The 19,500-nt window shown below is 39.2% G+C and overlaps 1 protein-coding gene across 3 annotated transcripts in view; it reads left to right on the top strand.

Annotated features, from left to right (window-relative positions):
• IKZF3 (IKAROS family zinc finger 3) overlaps positions 1 to 19,500 on the top strand; it is an 83,198-nt gene that overhangs the window by 55,951 nt on the left and 7,747 nt on the right. Inside the window, exons 4-7 of one of the 3 annotated variants that reach the window (XM_032871515.1) lie at positions 1,003 to 1,263; positions 2,240 to 2,407; positions 4,274 to 4,390; positions 13,344 to 13,460. In XM_032871515.1, coding sequence (XP_032727406.1) covers positions 1,003 to 1,263; positions 2,240 to 2,407; positions 4,274 to 4,390; positions 13,344 to 13,460 — 663 coding nt within the window. Of the gene's footprint in view, positions 1 to 1,002; positions 1,264 to 2,239; positions 2,408 to 4,273; positions 4,391 to 11,652; positions 13,228 to 13,343; positions 13,461 to 19,500 lie in introns of those variants that run through there. The other 2 variants (XM_032871516.1, XM_032871518.1) reach the window with 2 other exon arrangements.

The following is a 19,500-nucleotide window of genomic DNA, read 5'->3' as shown; positions in this document are numbered from 1 at the left end:
CAGCTTATTTTATATATGAAAATCCCTGGCAAGTATCTATTATGATTTTATCAGGCAATTATTTAGGTGTTATTAGTGTCACTACATAAATTTGCCTTCTTCACTTCTTATTTCTTCAGCTTAAGAGTGTTGCAACTCTTTATAAGACAGTGCCTGGTCAGCTGAATCATGCAGGCCAGGCCCTCCTCTCCTGTCCAGTCCTACAGTTCTAGGATTTTGAGTTCCACCTGCCCTACCATGGTTGTAGGTGTGCTTCCCCTTGCTTAGGCTGAGCTCCATTTACCTATGTCAATGAAAGTGACCCCTTAGAAGAGTATGTTAAAGAATTACTTCTCTTTTTATCTTTCTCAACAGTATTTCACTAGTACAGCCAGCTTCCTCTATATACAAGGTTGTCTCATTATCAGTTCCAAGAGAAACAGAGAGATAAGACTCATTTTAGCAGCGCATATACATGGAAGGGGAAGAGGCAAAGCATGGCTCTTAAAATCAGAAAAACCATTTTAACTATTCAAATCTCACTCTTAGTTGCTTAAATTGAATGCATTTGAAGGATTAAAACAGTATTTTCTTCTTGAAACTGAAGAGCTCCACCACCTTGCCTTTTAACTGAAACCACCAGAAAAGGTACTAAATCTGAGAACCTTTCTTCTCCCCCAATACTGGAGAAGAGTTGCTCAGAATGTTTTTTTCATGATCGCTTTAAGCAGTGACGGCTAAATCCATTCTCTCTCATTTTCTGGATGGTCTAAAACTCTTATCTATGTGTGTGTGTGTGTGTGTGTGTGTGTGTGTGTGTGTGTGTGTGTGTTTTCCACCGACTGTGGTTCTGAATTCAAATAATGAATGCTCATCCTAATGGTGGTTTCTTGTTTTGTAGATATACAATATTATATTAGCTTCGTTTGGTATTTAATTGTCAGTTGTGGGTCTCTCTCTTTGAGCCACTTTGATAACTCCAAATACAATCATTGTTCATGTCTTGCATTTTCTTCCCTACAGAGGATTCCATGAAAGTGAAAGATGAATACACTGAAAGGGATGAGAATATTTTAAAGCCAGAGCCCATGGGAAATGTGGAAGAGCCTGAAATTCCATACGGCTATTCAAGAGAATATAATGAATATGAAAACATTAAGTTGGAAAGACATGTTGTGTCATATGATAGTAGCAGGCCAACCAGCGGCAAGATGAACTGCGACGTGTGTGGATTATCTTGCATCAGCTTCAATGTCTTGATGGTTCATAAGCGGAGCCATACTGGTAAATAGTTTTCTTTATCCATTCTTCTGAAAACTGTCCTAATGCAACCATGTGAGAAATGAAATGGTGGAATTTGGGATGACTTTTGATTCCTTTCATTGATTTTTGCTGTAATTCTGATGTATTGCTCCCTCTCTGCCTTTTCATTTACCCAGTGACTTTTATTCCTGCTTTACTATCCGTTTGGCAAACATTGCAAATGTCATGAATAAAAATACTGTAGTAAGCGGAGTGTTCTAGGTCAGTCAAATATTCTTCTTCACTTAATAAGTAGAAGCTGAATTGTGTGATATGCTTCTTAAGCATCATTCATACATTTTTGCCTTTTTAAAAAGCAGACCTCCTTATTATATTGGGTTCAAATTTGATAGATGAAAGGATATAGTTTTTATTACCAGTTTAAAAATTTTATCTTCAGACAATAAACAGCCAGCCTGTAGAAATGCATACAAACGCACAGTCCCATTGAGCCCAATAGACTCCATCTGACATCTGAAACTTTAAAAAAGAAGCCCTTCTGGCCCTCCATACCTTATTAAGATTTGAGTCTGTGATTCTTTTTTTCTCAGATTGAGATTATATTAAAAAAGAATGGTAAGTAGTGTTACAAACTTAACATCTGGAGAGCACTTCCAGAGCTACTCTTGTTTTTTTGGGGGGGGGGGGGTGTTGTTTCTTTCTTTCTTTTCTTTTCTTTCTTTCTTTCTTTCTTTGCTCTAATCCAAGACAATAACTAAAATAGTTTTGCTATTTGGGAATGGAGGACTGAAGAAGGGGAATGTTTTTTCTCTCCTACAGGGAAGATTCCAGAAGTAAGTTGTACACTTGCCTTGAAGTATAGCTCCGGCTGATCCCAATATGATATGAACAGATACTATCTATAAGATGAGCTTTTGCCATAGGCGTCTAATCTGTGCATATGCTTTGCCACTTGCTTGCTGGGTGATCAGAAGTCTCCTTTTTGTCCTTTTTAAAGGTGAACGCCCATTCCAGTGTAATCAGTGTGGGGCATCTTTTACTCAGAAAGGTAACCTCCTCCGCCACATTAAACTGCACACAGGGGAAAAACCTTTTAAGTGTCACCTCTGCAACTATGCATGCCAGAGAAGAGACGCACTCACAGGTCACCTTAGGACACATTCTGGTAAGTGAGAGCAATGAGCGTTCCATATCTAGTAAATATGTGTTCCTTGGTGCCCATTGAAGAAACTAGAAAGAGTTAAGTATGGAGGTTTCAATCCGTCATTCCTGTTCTGAAGGGTTATAACAGCAGAGACCTCTAGGGCTAATTACACTTCCATTAAGGCATTAATTGCTCTCCGTCTGGCTCAATGGGGATGATCATCTCCTTACCATCCTTGCTCCCCTAGAGAACAAGACAGTGAGACAGGAAAAGTCTGCTCTATAAAAATGCCTTTTAAATTTTTTGTGAAAAAATTATGGTCATCAGTATTTTCTTATGGTAAACTTTATTAAGAGATTACTTTCCTAAAAAACACACAGACACACTTTTCATTCAGAAGTCTGGACAAGCAAATGATGTACATACAGTCTTTAAGTTACATAAAAGTGTAAATGGAGTATAAATCATTGTCAGAGGGTTCCTTTTGGCCATTCTGGGCTAAAAATTTTTAAACTGGGATATAATTGACAGTATAACATTGTATTGGTTTTAGGTGTGCATCTCTTAAACCTGACTTTCTTCTTGATCAGCCTATTTATTTTTAATCTCTAGAAGATGAGCAGCAAAAGAATTCATAAAAAAAAACCCAACTATGTTCTATTTTGATGTTTTCACTCTTTATTTTAACCAAGCAAGATAATAAAACTTTTTTCGACATTTAGAATTTCCCTCCTAGAAAAATAAAACTGAGTTTATTTTCAAAATTGGGACCTCATGTTCTTGATGTTATCTGACAAACTTTTTAATTGAAGAAAAAAAAAAAAAGGTTTGTTTTTATGTCAATCCACATACTGCTTTGACTAAAACCCAGCCCCAAACCCACAACTGGTCACAATTCAGAGACTAAGGATTAAACAAGTCAGCCCCAGCAAAACCCACCACGAGAGACCGTAAGTGGTAAGAGAAAGGTTTCTTTTATAGTTCATTGTTCAAAGTAATGAATTAAGGATGAATTTGGTCCAAAAAATTAAAATAGTTCTCTTCTGTTGCTTTTTTCAAGTAAGATCCAAACATAGTGGTCACTTTTTAGATAGATTCTCGAGGACCCCACTATGCAGATAACAATATTTTTAGCCCTAGCAAACCTGCATTTATTTTAATTTGGGATTCGAGAGGGATCTTTTAGTACTTTAAGTCCCAAAACTCTGTTTTAACCAGAGCAGCAGGATTAGAAAATAAAAATCTCAGTTCCTAAAACTCTGACATATTCATAGGGTACATTTATCAACAAATCAGAAAGGCCAGCCCTGGACACAGAGTTGAAGTTATTACTTATAATTAGCTCAGTTTTTTTCAAGCCCAGACTTCACTATAACCACTTAGCAAGGATAAACTAAATTTATCCAAATATGTCAGAACTCTGAAAAATCCATCAGTTTCTGGCTGAATGTCTAACTCCCAGCATTCTTTACTTACAACCAGATGGATGTCACAAAATAAGGGATCTCTTTCTATTTCATTTTTAAGCCACACTAACCTCCTTGAGAAGAAGAAGAAAAAAAAATGGCCTTATATTTTTTCCTAAAGAAATAACATTTCATCTGGAACCAAAACACTGTGCTCAGTGATAGTCATTAAATCCAAATCCTTCCACATGTGAAAGGAGGCTATTCTTTTAAAGAAAACTTAAATATAACAGTCATTCGAAGATTATCACCTTATTTCAGTTTACTAAATTTAAAAATAATATAGCTGCATAAGTATCCAAATACCCTGGCTTCTTTCAGCAGCCTCATTCCTAAAGGACAGTTTGCACAGAGCCCCACGACATCACTTGTTCTGTAACCCCTAAGGGTCACTGAGTGCCCCCTTGTGCTCTCCTTATAGTTGAGAAACCCTATAAATGTGAGTTTTGTGGAAGGAGTTACAAGCAGAGAAGTTCCCTCGAGGAGCATAAGGAGCGCTGCCGTACATTTCTTCAGAGCACGGACCTGGGTGAGACTGGTGAGTTCATTCTTTCTACACACATGTAGTGAGCATCTACTCTTCTAAGTGGTGGGAAACATAGTAAACAAACAAACAAACAAAATCTGTCCTTGCAGTTTATATTTTAATGGGGAAAGGCAGACCATAAGCAAAGTAAATAAGTAACATATACAGTATATTAGAAGGTAGTAAGTACTATTAAGCAAAATGAAGTACGTCCTGGGGGGAAAGAAGGTAAGTCAGGGAGGCGACATTTGAACTGACTTAAAGGGATAAGGAGAAAACCCTGCAAAGAACTAGGAAATAGCAAGTGCAAAGGCCCTGCGGCTTGAGTTTGAAGAAGTATTAAGTAGTCCTGTGTGGCTGGAGCAGAGTGGGGAAGGGAATATGAGGCCAGAAAGGAAATGGGAAACCAGATCTTATCAAGCCTTGCTGGCCATTATAAAGGGTGGCTTTTACCAAGTGAAACTGAAGATCTTCAAAGGGTTTTGAATTGAGAGGTTACATGATTGGACTTTTCATTTTAGAAGAATCACTCTACTTGCTATTGAGAAGATATTTTTATTTGCAGCAAGATTGGGATTTGGAGAGTCTAGTTAGAAAGCCATTACAGTAATTCAAGTGGGAGAAGACTGTGTCTGGGGTAGTGGTAGAGGTGATGAGAAATGTTCTAATTCTCTAAACATTTTAAAGGTAGAGCCGACAGGATTTCCTAACAGATTGATGTAGGATGTGATGAAGAATGCAGCTGCCATTCCCTGAAAGAGCAATTAAGAGTTGAGCAGGTTGAGGTCTGGCTAAGGCAGAGTCAGTTAAAACTACAAGGATTTGCAGGACGCCTGGGTGGCTCAGTCAGCTAAGTGTCCACCTTTGGCTCAGGTTATGATTTTGGGGTCCTGGGATCGAGCCCCACATTGGGCTCCCTGCTCAGCAGGGAGTCTCCTCCCTCTCCCTCTGACCTTCCCCATGCACATGCTTTCCCCCTTCCCCCCTCATAAATAAATAAATAAATAAATAAATAAATATCTTTAAAAACCGACAACAACAATACTACAAGGATTTTCTTTGCCCAAAGCCCTCAAAACATATACTTGTCTACTCATATGATTTATTGTGATGTCTGTCTTTGGCTTCAGGAATATCATATTTTATTCAGTGTTTTGAATTATATGCCTAGGGGCAATTGGTTGAAACACTAGATGCTTTTCATATATCAATTGTGGTTTTATTTCCTTCTCACTCTACAGTTGAAACAGCATGAAACGTCTTTGTGTCACATCTTTGCAGTTGTCCTTTGTCCCATGCAGGTGACCATTATTCTGGTTCCATAGATTGGGTTGCCTGACATTTTTATTTGGTTAATTGGACAAGTTTATATTCCGAGTATTGAATCCTTAGGGGATGTGGTGTTTGCCAGCAGTAGGTGCCGTTGAATGGTTTGAATATTGTAAAGCAGAAAGATTACAAAAATATGAAAGAAATAATGTGAAACTCGGGGAAATGGAGTGGAAATCATGAGTAGCCTAGCTGTACTTATTTTGAGTGAGAGGAAACTTTTCTTTTAGATAAAGCCTATTTTATGGTGTTAGGAGCTGGCCAACTGAATTCTGCTGTTTGCACTGCTTCTGCTTTTTATCCTGATGGCATCTTTGGTTTTATCAAAGAGTTGGATTTCCTCCTTATTTCTAAAGAGAAATGTTTGCAACAGACAGAGCTCTTTCTGTGAGACATTCCCAGGTTATAAAAATCTATTATATTCCAAATAGAATTATTAATATTTAAAGCTAGAAGGTTAAAGACAGCATCTAATCCTACCACCTCATTTTAGAGGTGAGGAAATTGAAACTCATAAAAAATTGAGTGACTTGCTTCAAAATCACTGGAAGTTTTGCTTTTTTCATGGTTAGCTATATTTATTTTCAAAAATTCACTGCAATATAATGCACTTACCATAAAATTCACCTTTTTAAAAAGTGTATAATTCAGTAGTTTTTAATATATCCACAAAGTTATACAACCATCACCACTAATTCCATAACATTTTCATCACCCTCAAAAGAAACCTTGTACCTGTTAGCAGTCATTCTCCATTCCCCCCTCTTTAGCCCCTGGCAGCCACTGATCTACTCTCTGTCTCTATGGATTTACTTTTTCTGAACATTTCACATACATAGAATCATACAATACATGGCCTTTTATGTTTGGCTTTTTTTCCTTAGCATAATGTTTTCAAGGTCATCCATATATCCATGTATCCCATATAAGCACTTCAATATTTTTTATGGCCTAATAATATTCCATTGTATGGATTTACTGTATTTTTTTTTAAAATCTGTACATCAGTTAATAGACATATGGGGGGTACCTGGGTGGCTCAGTCGTTAAGTGTCTGCCTTTGGCTCAGGTCATGATCCCAGGGTCCTGGGATCGAGCCCCATATGGGGCTCCCCACTCAGTGGGAAGCCTATTTCTCCTGCTCTCTCACCCTGTTTGTGTTCCCTCCTTGCTGTCTCTCTCTGTCAAATAAATAAATAAAATCTTTCTTTTGACAATTTTTTAAAAGATTTTATTTATTTATTTATTTATTTATTTGTCAGAGAGAGAGCGCACAAGCAGGCAGAGAGGCAGGCAGAGGCAGAGAGAGAAGCAGGCTCCCCACTGAGCAAGGAGCCCGAGGTGGGACTCGATCCCAGGACCCTGGGATCATGACCTGAACCGAAGACAGTGGCTTAACCGACTAAGCCACCCAGGCATCCCTAAATAAATAAAATCTTTGAAAAAAAATACACATCTGGGTTTTTTTCCACTTTGGGAAAATATGGGTTGATTAGCTATTTTTTAAGGTTATTATCTGGTTTGTGAAAGAAATATAGAAGCACTCACACTAGTAGACACACACATATGCGTGTATGTGTATCTTGAGTCTCTTGGAGTTAGGGGGAAAACCAGTATACTATCCTCTACGAGTAGTAAGTTCAAAATACTGATTTTAAAGTAAGGTTACCACCTTATTTCCCATCCCCATAACGTTTTTTTCTTTTCTTTAGGAATGTCAAATTAGGAAAGTATCAAAGAAATATTTTAGCTATCTTCAGTGGTTTACGGTGATTCAGGAAACGTTGAAATACAAAGGTTAATTTGCATTTCATAAGGTGGTTTGATGGATGCGTGCAACATTCTTTAAGTCTCAGCAAAAAATAAAGGGTTAACTAAGTCAGCAAGTTTTGATTTCTTTGTTTAAAACAAATATTTTGTAATGTTGGTTTCATGTTATAAAATGTATAAAGTCACAATTTAATCAAGTATGATAAAAACAGCATGTCAGTCAATATATTACTCTTTTGTATTTCAGATAGTTCCCATGATTTTTCCTGAAATCCAAAACGTAAAGAATGTGGTTTTTTTTTAGTTTATTATTTTTTTTAGTCATCTCTACACCCAATGTGGGGCTCCAACCCATGACTCCAAGACCAAGAGTCACGGGCTCTTCTGAGTGAGTCAGCCAGGTGCCCCTAAAATGCAAAGAATGTTCAATTCACACAAGCCATTACTTTCATTATTGCCACTACTCCCGATGTGGTTTTCATTTCTGTTTTCTTCTTTAAATTGGGAGTCCCAGTCTGGATATCATGTTCCATTCTGAACCTGACCAACCTGACCAGTGGTACATCTTACCCCTTCCTCCCTTGCTTTTAAAGAGATGATACTCCATTGCTACTGTGGCTGTGGCACTTTATTCATCAAGTGCTTATTGTCGATTGAAGTGCAGCCTAGTGTGAATCCCTAGCTTTGAGTAAGCAGGTCTTTATGGAAGCAAAACAGAAAAAAAGCCCTGAGCTGGACACCAGTCTACAAAAGAATGCTGTGTTAGGTCACAGGACTTTTGGCCTTACTAATAATTTTTATTTCATTCAGATAGCAGTCATTGGATTCTCTGTGTGCCAGAGCCGTTCATAAAAATGAGTGAAAGTTTAGCCCCTGCCCTTGGACAACTCGCAGTCCAACAAGGCGATGGGTGCTTGATCTGTTAATAAACTACGAAGGTCTGGTAGAGGCACATGTGATATTGTTGCATCAGTCCAGGTTTCTACTCCAGACCTCACGGATGATGTCATCAAGATACTCCAATTCTGCGATCTTAATGGAGTACCTATGAAAAGAAGAATAAATAGAGATGAGCACGAATTTCATTTTCTCATTAGCTTGATTCTTATTCCAGAAAGAGACTGGAATAGAGATTCATTTAGCCTCGTTTCACACAAATTATGAGTACTTGGAGTGGGACTTTTTTGACAGTGAGTTCTAGCAACAACAAGATTTTTTTAAGTAATTGGGGTGCCTGGGTGGCTGAGTGGGTTAGGCCTCTGCCTTCGGCTCAGGTCATGATCTCAGGGTCCTGGGATCGAGCCCCACATCGGGATCTCTGCTCAGCGGAGAGCCTGCTTACCCTTCTCTCTCTGCCTGCCTCTCTCCCTACTTGTGATCTCTCTCTCTCTGTCAAATAAATAAATAAAATATTTTTTAAAAAGATTTTTTTAAGTAATTGAATAATTATATTTCTTTATGAATCTTTGAGTCACAGCCTCTTATCTTCATGCTCATCGTTTCGGCTGAGCCAATACAAGCATGAGAGTTGTCAAATAAACTTACATTTTTTGCGAAGTAAGAGACCAATGAAAAACTTTAAAATGTTTTAAAAGTTAATTTTCCCAACTGATTTTTCTTCTTAAAAAGTGCTACCATCTGACAGGTAGTATTTATGCTACTTGCTCAAAAAGGCAACAATTTTATGTAACTTTTTTGTTAGAACCTGCCTCAATCTTTGATAGCAATCTATTGTTAGACAATTCTTGTTACACAATAACACCCCTTTGTTCCACTGTCCATCAGTTACCTACTGACCACACCAGAGAAGAGACAGGAAGCAATGCCTCTTAGTTGAGCTCCATTTAACACTTCAAGATCAAATGAAAGATTCTGAACAAACACAAAAACACAACCAATTACATGGTTAAATCTGCAGTCACTTTGAGATAGGAATTGCATCATGGAAATAGTTAACTGAAAACCAGACAATTAAGACTTATGTGGAGATGAAAGATAGAAACCGGTTCTGTAATTATGGCTTCATATTAGTTTTATTATTTATATCTTCAACGTGTATTTAAAATCATTTTGCTAATGAAAATTGTTACATCCACTATATAGTAGGCAAGTGACATGAGGAATTGATCCAGAATTACAGCCCTCCTCCAAGGCTCTCATGACCCAAGTATGTAAATTGTACTCCTTGCCACTATCCGTATTCCACACCCACCCCTTGCAACATTAAACTGCCAAACACCACCCAGGAACGGATTTCCTATTTCATCATTTAAACCCATTATCTTGTCCCCTTACTATCTTGCCAAACTGGTTTCCCTCCACTTACATTTTTGAGACATGATGTGGCAAGATAACAAGTCTAGACTATATAAATAGATAGTTGGGTCTTCAAGTTGAAGCGGAGGACCAAAAGGCAGTGGTCCTCTTCGTTTGCTGAAAAGAGTACCGCCTAAGCTTATAATCTCAAGAGATCCTCTAATTCCAGAGCATTTCCTTTTGTTTTAAAGCGTGCCCAAGTAGTAGTAGTACACAGCAAGCTGTCCAACTGACTGCAAGGCAAAAGACCAGCAGTTTGGGGGGGAAAAAAAGAGTGCAGCATATTCTGTTAAAGTTGGAACCTTTGCCTAACTTGCCAATTAGAAAACGGTTGACTTGGTAAAGATGAACTTAATCTCTAGAGTGTGTTTACATGTCCAATGACAGTTGGGATCTTGGAGTTGATATTTTGAGTGAACAAACCAGGGAGAGGGGTTGGGGTGGGGGGAAGCCCTCTCGATTCGTCTCAGAGGGTTTTGTTGGCTCTAACCAGAGTTGTGGAGATGGGAAAGTCTCCACCCATGCCCCCAATTATCTGTCCATCCAAACACTTCAGAATGTTATCTTTTTAAATGTCAGGCATTTGGCCACTGTTCTACAGAGTAAGATTTATCTAGAAATGACTTGTCAAGACAAGCTTGGTGAGTAACCAGGGATAAAAGGTGATGTTATCTCAGAAGGCTGCCATTTAGTGACATGCCCTCATTATGTTATTTAGGTCATGCATCCCCGCTTTAGCATCCTCCCAAACATAGAAGATATTGAGTATGTGTCCTCGGGAAGCTGCTAGTGGTAATTGATAGTGACTTGGTAAAATGTAGACAGTGACTGCGGAGAGCTGAACGGGAAAAGTAGGCTGGTGACATAATGCTTGGGGTGAGTCCTGGGGCTTAAAGGGACAGATTTCTGGAGGATGATTAGCCCATTAGAGGAGTGACTGAAGACACCAGTATGAATAGTGGTAAAATGGGGGTGGACTTAAAAATTCCCACAGGACTGTTTTTCATTCATGTTTCGCTGTAAAGCTTTCTGATAATAATACAAGGTTGGAAGGGGAGGTGGGAGGGGGAAAGGGGGGCTAACCTGGATTTAATCCCCTCAGAGTTGCTCAAACCAGAATGACTGTTCTCAGTCAAAGCACCACTTAACTGCCTCTCAGATGATTCTAAGAAAAAGTGTCTTTGTAACAGCCTCAGGAACTGATTTCAAATCCCAGGCCTTTGTCTTTCATCTCTCTGTTCTTAGGGCTCTGGGTAGTGCCACATCTGGTGGTGGTTTGTGTGAAAGGAAATAATATATATATAATAGTTTCCTGTTTGGTCATTTAAACCTATCCCTGTGCTGGACAGAATTTGACCCACTTCACTCAGTAACAAAATGTCCTGTCTCTAAAGTGCCCATTATTTGCAACAGCGGGTCAGCCAAAGTGATAGTGCTTTACCACCAGCCCCAAAGCTGCCCAGGCCCCCTATTCTAACCTTTACTGTTTTCATTTACACAAATAGTATTGTTAGTAACTGAACCCGGAACTTGGAACTTATTTCTTTGAAGCATGTAATTACGTTTGACAAGAAACTCCCAAAGTCTAGTAAATATGGTCATTGTCCTTTTAATCCTTTTTGGAGCCAGATTTCATTTTATTCCTGAATTTAAAAACTATCAGCTTTATAATTTATTGTGCAAAGACTGGCAACACAAAAACATGCTAATAATAAAATGAAACATATTTAATATTTTGAATTCTCTTTCTTTAATTTGGCTTTAGTTTTCTTGCCCTGACAGTTTTCTTACTTGACAGTCTTGCCCTGGAGGTTTTTCGCTTATTTACTTGCAGAGGTGACTGTTTTGTTTTGTTTTGTTTTTTCTCTCTGGACATGTCAGTTTGTGGTACTGAATATCTGAGAGGACCATAGAATTCGTGACATTATTTCTGTATATTAGAATCTCTTCACACAGCAAACTCTTCAACTACAGAATGATCACTGACCATTCCTAAATCTGTGTATATGTTTGGGGGAGAAAATCTGTTCTACAACCATCACTTCTTTTTATTCTAGTCTCTTAAGCTAATTTCAATTTCTTCCTCCTTAGAGATGTTAGAAATGTATGGATACATCATTTTAGTTTGGTTCTGCTGAAATGTTTATGTTAAAACAGAAAGAAATGTTTGTAGTAACACAATATGAATGTGTAGGACAGGAGTGAGCAAACTATGACCCTTGGGCCAAATGTAGCCAGCAGTGTACAGAGGTTTTTACATTTTTAAAGGGTAGTGGGTTGGGGGAAAAACCAAAGAATATGGAACAGAGACTATATGTGTCTCACAAAATTTAAAGTATTTACTATCTGGCCCTTTACAGAAAAGTTTGCAGATCTGCAGCTTGGGCTGGCATCATGTGTTCAGGTTTAAAGCCTTAACATTTAGAGCAGCTGGTATCTCTTTGAACTTTAGGCTTGGACTCTTATGGACTACTGCCTGCTGTACCAGGGTAAATTATACTCTATTTATTCTAGTGTACTATTTAGTTGACTAGATGTTAGTACTATTTATATAATCTAGTGGTTTCCAATTCTGGCTGCATTTTTAAATCATCTGGAGAGCTTTAAAAACACTGTTGCCTAGGCGCCTACCCCAGAGATCCTGATTTCAGGATCTGAAGGAGAACCTGGGCATAGGTGTTTTCCTACCTTATCTTCAGAAAGATTGATTCTAATGTTCAAGCAGGTCTGAGAACCACAGGCCTAAACCACTTAATGGTCTATTCATGGATTAACAACTATCCCATATTCTTAGGCAGTTTTTATTCACATTGTTCATTAGAAATATAATAAAGATGAATTATACAAATTGCTCTTTAATTTCAAAACAGAAGTGTTGCTGAGGGAAATTTTAGCTGAGACAACTTTGAAATGTGAGGAGCATATGAAACAGATAATGCAGAGCCCAGAGAAATAGAATTTAAAAGATAGGAACTGAAAGGAACATGCCGGAAAAAAAAAGAAAAGAAAAGAAAAAAAACACTCAGAATCTCAATACACAAATCACTGAGTAGATTTCTTGCTGTCTGGGTAAGTGTATCTATTTTCAAAAGTGCTATTAACATAAACAGAGCAGTAAATCTGGGGCACCATAGTTTTTTTTTTTTTTTAAGTTGTTAAGAAGAATTATATCAGTCTGCAGGTGTCACACGCAGTTACTCAGAATCAGAAAGAAGGCTGATCGGGGGTTAGAAGATCTCCATCTATCTAAATTTTTGCAACCAACCACGTCCAGGCTGTTTATTTAATACTTCCTCTTGCTAATGAAGATACTCGTTGGGGATGGGTCGGGCTTTCCCATCTCAGCATAAGACTGCAAGATTTGAACGTGCCCTGGTGCTGGCTTCACTGACCACAGCAGGTACCCCAGGCAAGAATCTGAGCAGTAATAACAGGTAACAACAGAGTGTGCATCAGATCTCTGACACTTTTCCTTCCAGTTTATTTCCTTTTTCTCCCTCATTTACCACCGTGTTCTTTTCCCTCTTCTTTTTACATTTTTCCAAACCAGCAAGTGCGGAGGCAAGACACATCAAAGCAGAGATGGGAAGTGAAAGAGCTCTCGTTCTGGACAGATTAGCAAGCAATGTGGCAAAACGAAAAAGCTCAATGCCTCAGAAATTCATTGGTAAGAATACGACCCTTTTTCCTGCTGTTGTTAGTAGATAGTTTAAATGAGATAACGTAGGATGTTTATATACTACACAGGCCCTTAATCTCTGTTAAAATAAGATCATTGGTTTTCCATTGTACACGTTTATTCTTCGTGCTTCATTTTGATAACTAGGGCAAATAGAACAAAATATTTTAACTGAATAATCTTAACTCCTGATGGTGGGAGTATTTGACATCCAATTTCCTAAATGGAGTTGGTGTTAAAAATGCTGTTCCTTCCTCTTTATTCTGAATGACATATGTTGCATGAGAGAGTTTAGGCAATTGAAACCAGTAAGATGTTTGAGATAGCATTTTTGTAATCTTTTGTAATTATATTTTACAAGTGGGTTCCGTAACCATGCCCCAACTTTTTTCACGTTCTAAAACTAATTGCCATACTTTCCCTTTTTCTTTTTCATACTTTCTTGAATTTAATTGAGGATTGGCTTTAAGAGAAAGTTGGGAAAACATAGATTTAAATAACAAGTCTGGATTCAATCATTTGTCTCACTGGAGTTAATTTTTTTTGCCACCGGTTTTCACATTGTCAAACAATACAGCAGAATGAAATGGCAAAGAAAGAATTATATTCTTTAAAGTGTTCAGGCTGCTGAACGGCAGAGATGTTTTGCCCAGCTCTCCCAGATGTTTACATAAATGTGACCATGGTATTTAAAATAGATTTGTATTTGTGAAGGGGGCAGCTGAATTGAATGTATCAGTTTTGCTATAAACTGAAATTTGGCGATATCGAACAAAAATAGCTATCACATGAAAATAGATCTCCCTCAAAACCAGTAGAATTTTAGAAACCTGTCAATCTCTTTTTCCAAAGCTATTTGGTGCTGCTGATGTCTTACTACGGTCCTTTTGTGCTTAATTCTTTTCAGTAGCTTTTATAGATACTAAGTACCTGCCTAGTTTTTAAATCTGGTTAAATTTTATTCTGGTCTAGATCTTTTTTTACAAGCAGATATTTTATATGTGTTATAGACACATATTGAAAGAACTAATATATTTTTAAATTACCTAGGTAAATATTTATGCTCGTTTAAGTGCTTATGTCTTATTTATTTTATTGTGATTAGCTGGGGAGTTTTGTATCCTTTTAATCACTTAAAGAATTGTGTCAGACTAAATAAAGTTGGTGCATTTCAGTTTAGAGAGACACACCCCTCCACCCCCCACCCCTGTTACCATCTTCCCCCTCCTTTGTGAGAAATGTCAGGGGGCATGTAGTCACCTTCATTTGGGGTTTAGGAGCAGTAGATCAAGTGGGCCAATTGTGATTCCAAGACATGATCTTAAGACATTGCTCATACATCTTTTGATTTCCACTTCTGTGAAGAAGTTCTGACTGGAGTCAGAACAAAGGAAAGTAGAGGTTTTTATTCTATGAGTATAGTTTACTTTGTAATTTGATTTGGGGAAAGTTTTGACTCTAGAAATGGCTGTGCTTGATGTGGAGAGGGACATGGGGAGAAATGGGCAAGGAAAAAAAATGTGAAGTGACTCAATTTCAATGGAATTACGGTCAAGGCTCTTTCGTCTAAGAGAACTAACATATGAAAGAAGATGCTTGGTTCCTGTAACTGTCCTACACCTATAGTTCCTTTGTTGTTGTTGTTTTGTTTAGTTTTTTAAATATTTTATTTATTTGACAGAGACGCAGCGAGAGAGGGAACACAAGCAGGGGAAGTGGGAGAGGGAGAAGCAGGCTTCCAGCTGAGCAGGGAGCCCAGTGTGGAGCTCCATCCCAGGACCCCGGGATCATGACCTGAGCTGAAGGCAGACACTTAATGACTAAGCCACCCAGGCACCCCTGTTTTGTTTTAAGATTTATCCATTTATTTGATAGAGAGCACAAGCAGAGGGAGAGGGACAAGCAGGGAGCCCTGATGCAGGGATCCATCCCAGAACCCTGGGATCATGACTTGAGCCAAAGGCAGACATTTAACCAACTGAGCCACCCAGACGCCCCTGTCCTAACCTATAGTTGAGCTGAAACTCTACTTAATATAATAAAATTTGCTGTGGTATTTTCATGGGTTTAAGAAAACACATTTCCTATGTCCAAGTCCATGCCATTCTGCTTGTTGCATCAGGGATCTGTTCCATTTGTTACCCTTGTAAGCAGAGGATTTTTACTCCTTCATTTCCAGACTCAGGAGAGATGCTTACAGGTGCTGATGTCTCTCATCTTCAGAACCATTATGTTCTCTCTATGCTGGAATCGGGAAACCCAGTAAGAGTTAGCTCTTGATTTAAGCTGAGGTAGCAACTTCAGGGCTTCAGGGCCCTGAGTAACCAGGGGAAATTTTGTTTGGTAAATTGTGGTATTGCACAGTAGGAAGAACACTGGATTTGAAGCCAAATGACCCAGGTTCTGATTCTAGCTCAGTCATTTCTTAACTATGTGTGTTTAGACAAATCACATAACCTTTCTGGGCCTCTGTTTACTCATCTGTGAAATGAGGAGACTGAATAAGTGATGAGGTGATTGGGAAGGTCCCTCCCAGCTCTATCATTCTACAAGTCTGCAAGATGAATTAGCAAAGGCTGCAATTATGAATACCATTTTGTGTTTCTAAGCCCATATGTGTAGATTCAGGTAACTGTTTTCTCAAGGTTATACAGGCAAGATGTTTATGTTATGAACCATGTCATATACTTTAGGTTTTTTTGTTTTGTTTTGTTTTGTTTTGTTTTTAGGAAGGTGTGGTTAAATCTGGGAATCTGTAAAACAGCTGCATTAGCCCGACATTCATCTCTTTTACTGAGGGCATTACTGCTTGTTCATTTGCTCTCTCACCCACCCATTCATTCCCTTCAGGAAGTGGCGACAGCGCTCCCGCCATATCCACGATATTCTTGTTCCTGAGCCCTGTTCTAATCTTTTGGAATTAGCTTGTTATAAGAACCTTCCTTTTAGAGATCGTTTTCAAATAAAGGAAACCCCTTGAGTCATTAATAGAATCAACCTTTTTGATAGAAAACAGTAATACTAGGGAGAGAGAAGGAGCATTTTGACCCTGAATGGGATAAGAGCTGCAGAACATACAGGGCTAATGTTTTCCCTCCTCTTCTCTTCTGTCTCCTGTATTTCCTCTCCACGGCAGCGTCTTCTGAAAAGATTCAGCTGCCAGAGAAATGGCAAAAAGTAAAGTGTGAAGGAAGAATGAGTCACTCCCTTTAATCCTTGCTGACAGTTGCACAGCATTCAGACCAACCTTGGCTTCCCTGACCTCTTGAACTATGAGGGTAAAGGTGAAATTATGCCTTCAGGGCAGCCTGCTACTTTTTCAGCAGGCTCAAGAGAATTACCAGTAGGTAGCATTTTTCACACATTAGAAGTGAACTGAGGAAGAGAGACAGATTGGGTTAAGTCTAAGTGCATTTACAAAAACACTCCTCTATTGAAGAGTAAAAGTAAAATTAAATTGCCCATGTAGACGAAAAATAAAATCCTTTCTTTCCTAATTCTCCAAGAAATTTTGTTTCATTCTCTGTTTTAGGACATAAATTGACATACCTTCATTAGAAATCAGCATCTTTACATCATCAAAATAATTCTTCATTGCTCTTTTCGAAGGACACAATGGCTCACTTTTAGCACCTAACCCTTTTAAAAGTTGTCCTTTCTCTGCATCTTATTCTCCTATTATAAACTTGTTTGACTAGACTTCTAACTAGGCCATCTTCAAATACTTGGCTCAAAATAGAGGCCAGATTTCTCTCCTGGAGGGAGGAGGAAAATGACTACATTTCTGCATATTTCTTTTTCTGATTTTCATTTTTTCTCCAAAAACAGATGTGTTATTCCGACCAAAGTGGTTACCATAGCATCTCCTTATTATTTTTAATTTTATGTATTATTTTATTAAAGGAAGTTTTCATGTTGAAAAAGAACATGAAAAAAGATCTCACTCACCCGCGGTAAACATGTTAGTGAGGTTTTGACACTTCAACAAACACCATCAATTCTCCCTGTGAAGTAACTAATGAGAAATTGTCTGCTTTGGTTAACAGAGCGACAGGAAACAGTTTGAATACCCGTTTCTAACAGCAGAAAGTATCTTCTACTACCCTTTCCCAAAGGGCTGAAATTATAATCCTATAAGTACTACAGAATCATATAACGTTTTAGAGCTTGAAGGGATAGCAGGAACACCCAGCAGAGGTCTTTTTCCAGGGAAGGAGGGAGGATTGGAGAGATGGAGAGATGCACCTAGTGGGTGACAGAGCAGGGTAAGGACCAAGGCCTAGGACAAGCTACAGTCCAAGGCCTTCTTTCCCTGGGAAGTCACCCTGAGCAGCGTGTGTCATGTGTGCTACACCAAGGCTCTGGACAGCGAGGAATGTAGTCACTGAAAGCTGGTGGAAGAAAAAGCCCCTGAAGAAGGGCCGTCATTTCCCGCCCAGAGGGTGTATTTTCTTGAGAAAAATAGTTTTCCCCTGGTGACTCCGTCGGAACCGGTGACATCCAAATAGCTCCTCTCGTAGATGACAAGGCTTCTGCCGCAACAGAACATGGTCTTCACCTCAGTTTTCCTCACCCCCCCCACCCCACGGCTCTCTCTGTGTTTGCTCTCCTTCCTGCCTATTCTGTGGCTCCCTTCTACTTTCCTCCTCCTGGAAGAAATGTTGGTCACATTACTCTCATTTAGCTTGAGAGCAGAGCCATCACCTCACAGATATTCCATTTACCCTCCTGCCTGGCCCCCAACTCTTCTGGGGCATGAGCTTATAGTAAGAGTAAGCGATAGTGCACATGGGATGTGGTATGAAGGTACAGTTCAGGGACGCATGGGTGGCTCAGTGGGTTAAGGCCTCTGCCTTTGGCTCGGGTCATGGTCTCAGGGTCCTGGAAACAAGCCCTGTGTCAGGCTCTCTTCTTGGTGGGGAGCCTGCTCCCTGCCCCCCTGCCTGCCTCTGCCTACTTGTGATCTCTCTCTCTCTGTCAAATAAATAAATAAAATCTTTAAAAAGGAAGAAAAAGAAAAAAAGGGCACCTGGGTGGCTCAGTGGGTTGAAGCCTCTGCCTTCGGCTCAGGTTATGGTCCCAGGATCCTGGGATCGAGCCCTGCATCGGGCTCTCTGCTCTGCGGGGAGCCTGCTTCCCCCTCTCTCTCTGCCTGCCTCTCTGCCTACTTGTGATCTCTGTCAAATAAATAAACAAAATCTTAAAAAAAAAAAAAAAAAGAAAAAGAAAAAGAAGGTACAGTTCAGTGACTTGAAGAAACTTAAAAAGAAAACCCAAGTATTTCCCATCACCCCTCATGGTGCCTATAATAGTGAAATGTGTTATATTTCTAAAGTTCAAATCATCCGCCTCCCCTTCAAAAAACCTTTCAATGGCTTCCCATTGGAATAAAATCTGAACCACCCAGGTGTTCTGAGCCTTGCACAATCTGTCTCCAAGTTACCTTTTCTAAATTTATCATTTCAGCCAACTAATCTTTTAATTCAGCCACAGTGAACTACTTGCACTTCTGTGTAATACTTTCCCTTTTGTATGTAATGGTTCTGTCCAGGCTGTCTGTCTGGAATGCCCTCCCTCCCATCTGCCCTTAAAAGTACGGAAAAAAAGGGGAAAAAAAAAAGTACACGTGGTTGGAGTTCCTATTAGGCATCCAGCTCTTGGTTTCGGCTTAGGTGGTGATCTTGGGTCCTGGGATCGAGCCCTCCTTGAGGCTCCACGCTTGGTGACAAGTCTGCCTAGGACTCTCTCTCCTTCTCCCTCTGCCCCTCCCCCCTGCTCTTTTTCTCTCTCTCTAAAACAAATAAATCTTTGTTTTCTTTTTTAAAATATTTTATTTATTTTGAGAGAGAGAGGCCAGAGGGAGGGACAGAGGCAGAGACAGAGGCAGAGGCAGACTCCCCACTGATCAGGGAGCTCGACATGGGGCTCGATCCCAGGGCCCTGAGATCATGACCTGAACTGAAAGCAGACCTTTAACTGGCTGAGCCACCCAGGAGCCCCAATAAATAAATATATTTTTTTAAGATTT

The sequence above is a fragment of the Lontra canadensis genome, unplaced genomic scaffold, assembly GCF_010015895.1.
Source record: "Lontra canadensis isolate GAN:19392208 unplaced genomic scaffold, GSC_riverotter_1.0 scaffold43, whole genome shotgun sequence".
NCBI lineage: Eukaryota > Metazoa > Chordata > Mammalia > Carnivora > Mustelidae > Lontra > Lontra canadensis.
Note: the sequence above shows the minus strand (reverse complement) of the source record. Positions and strands in the feature narration are given on the sequence as shown.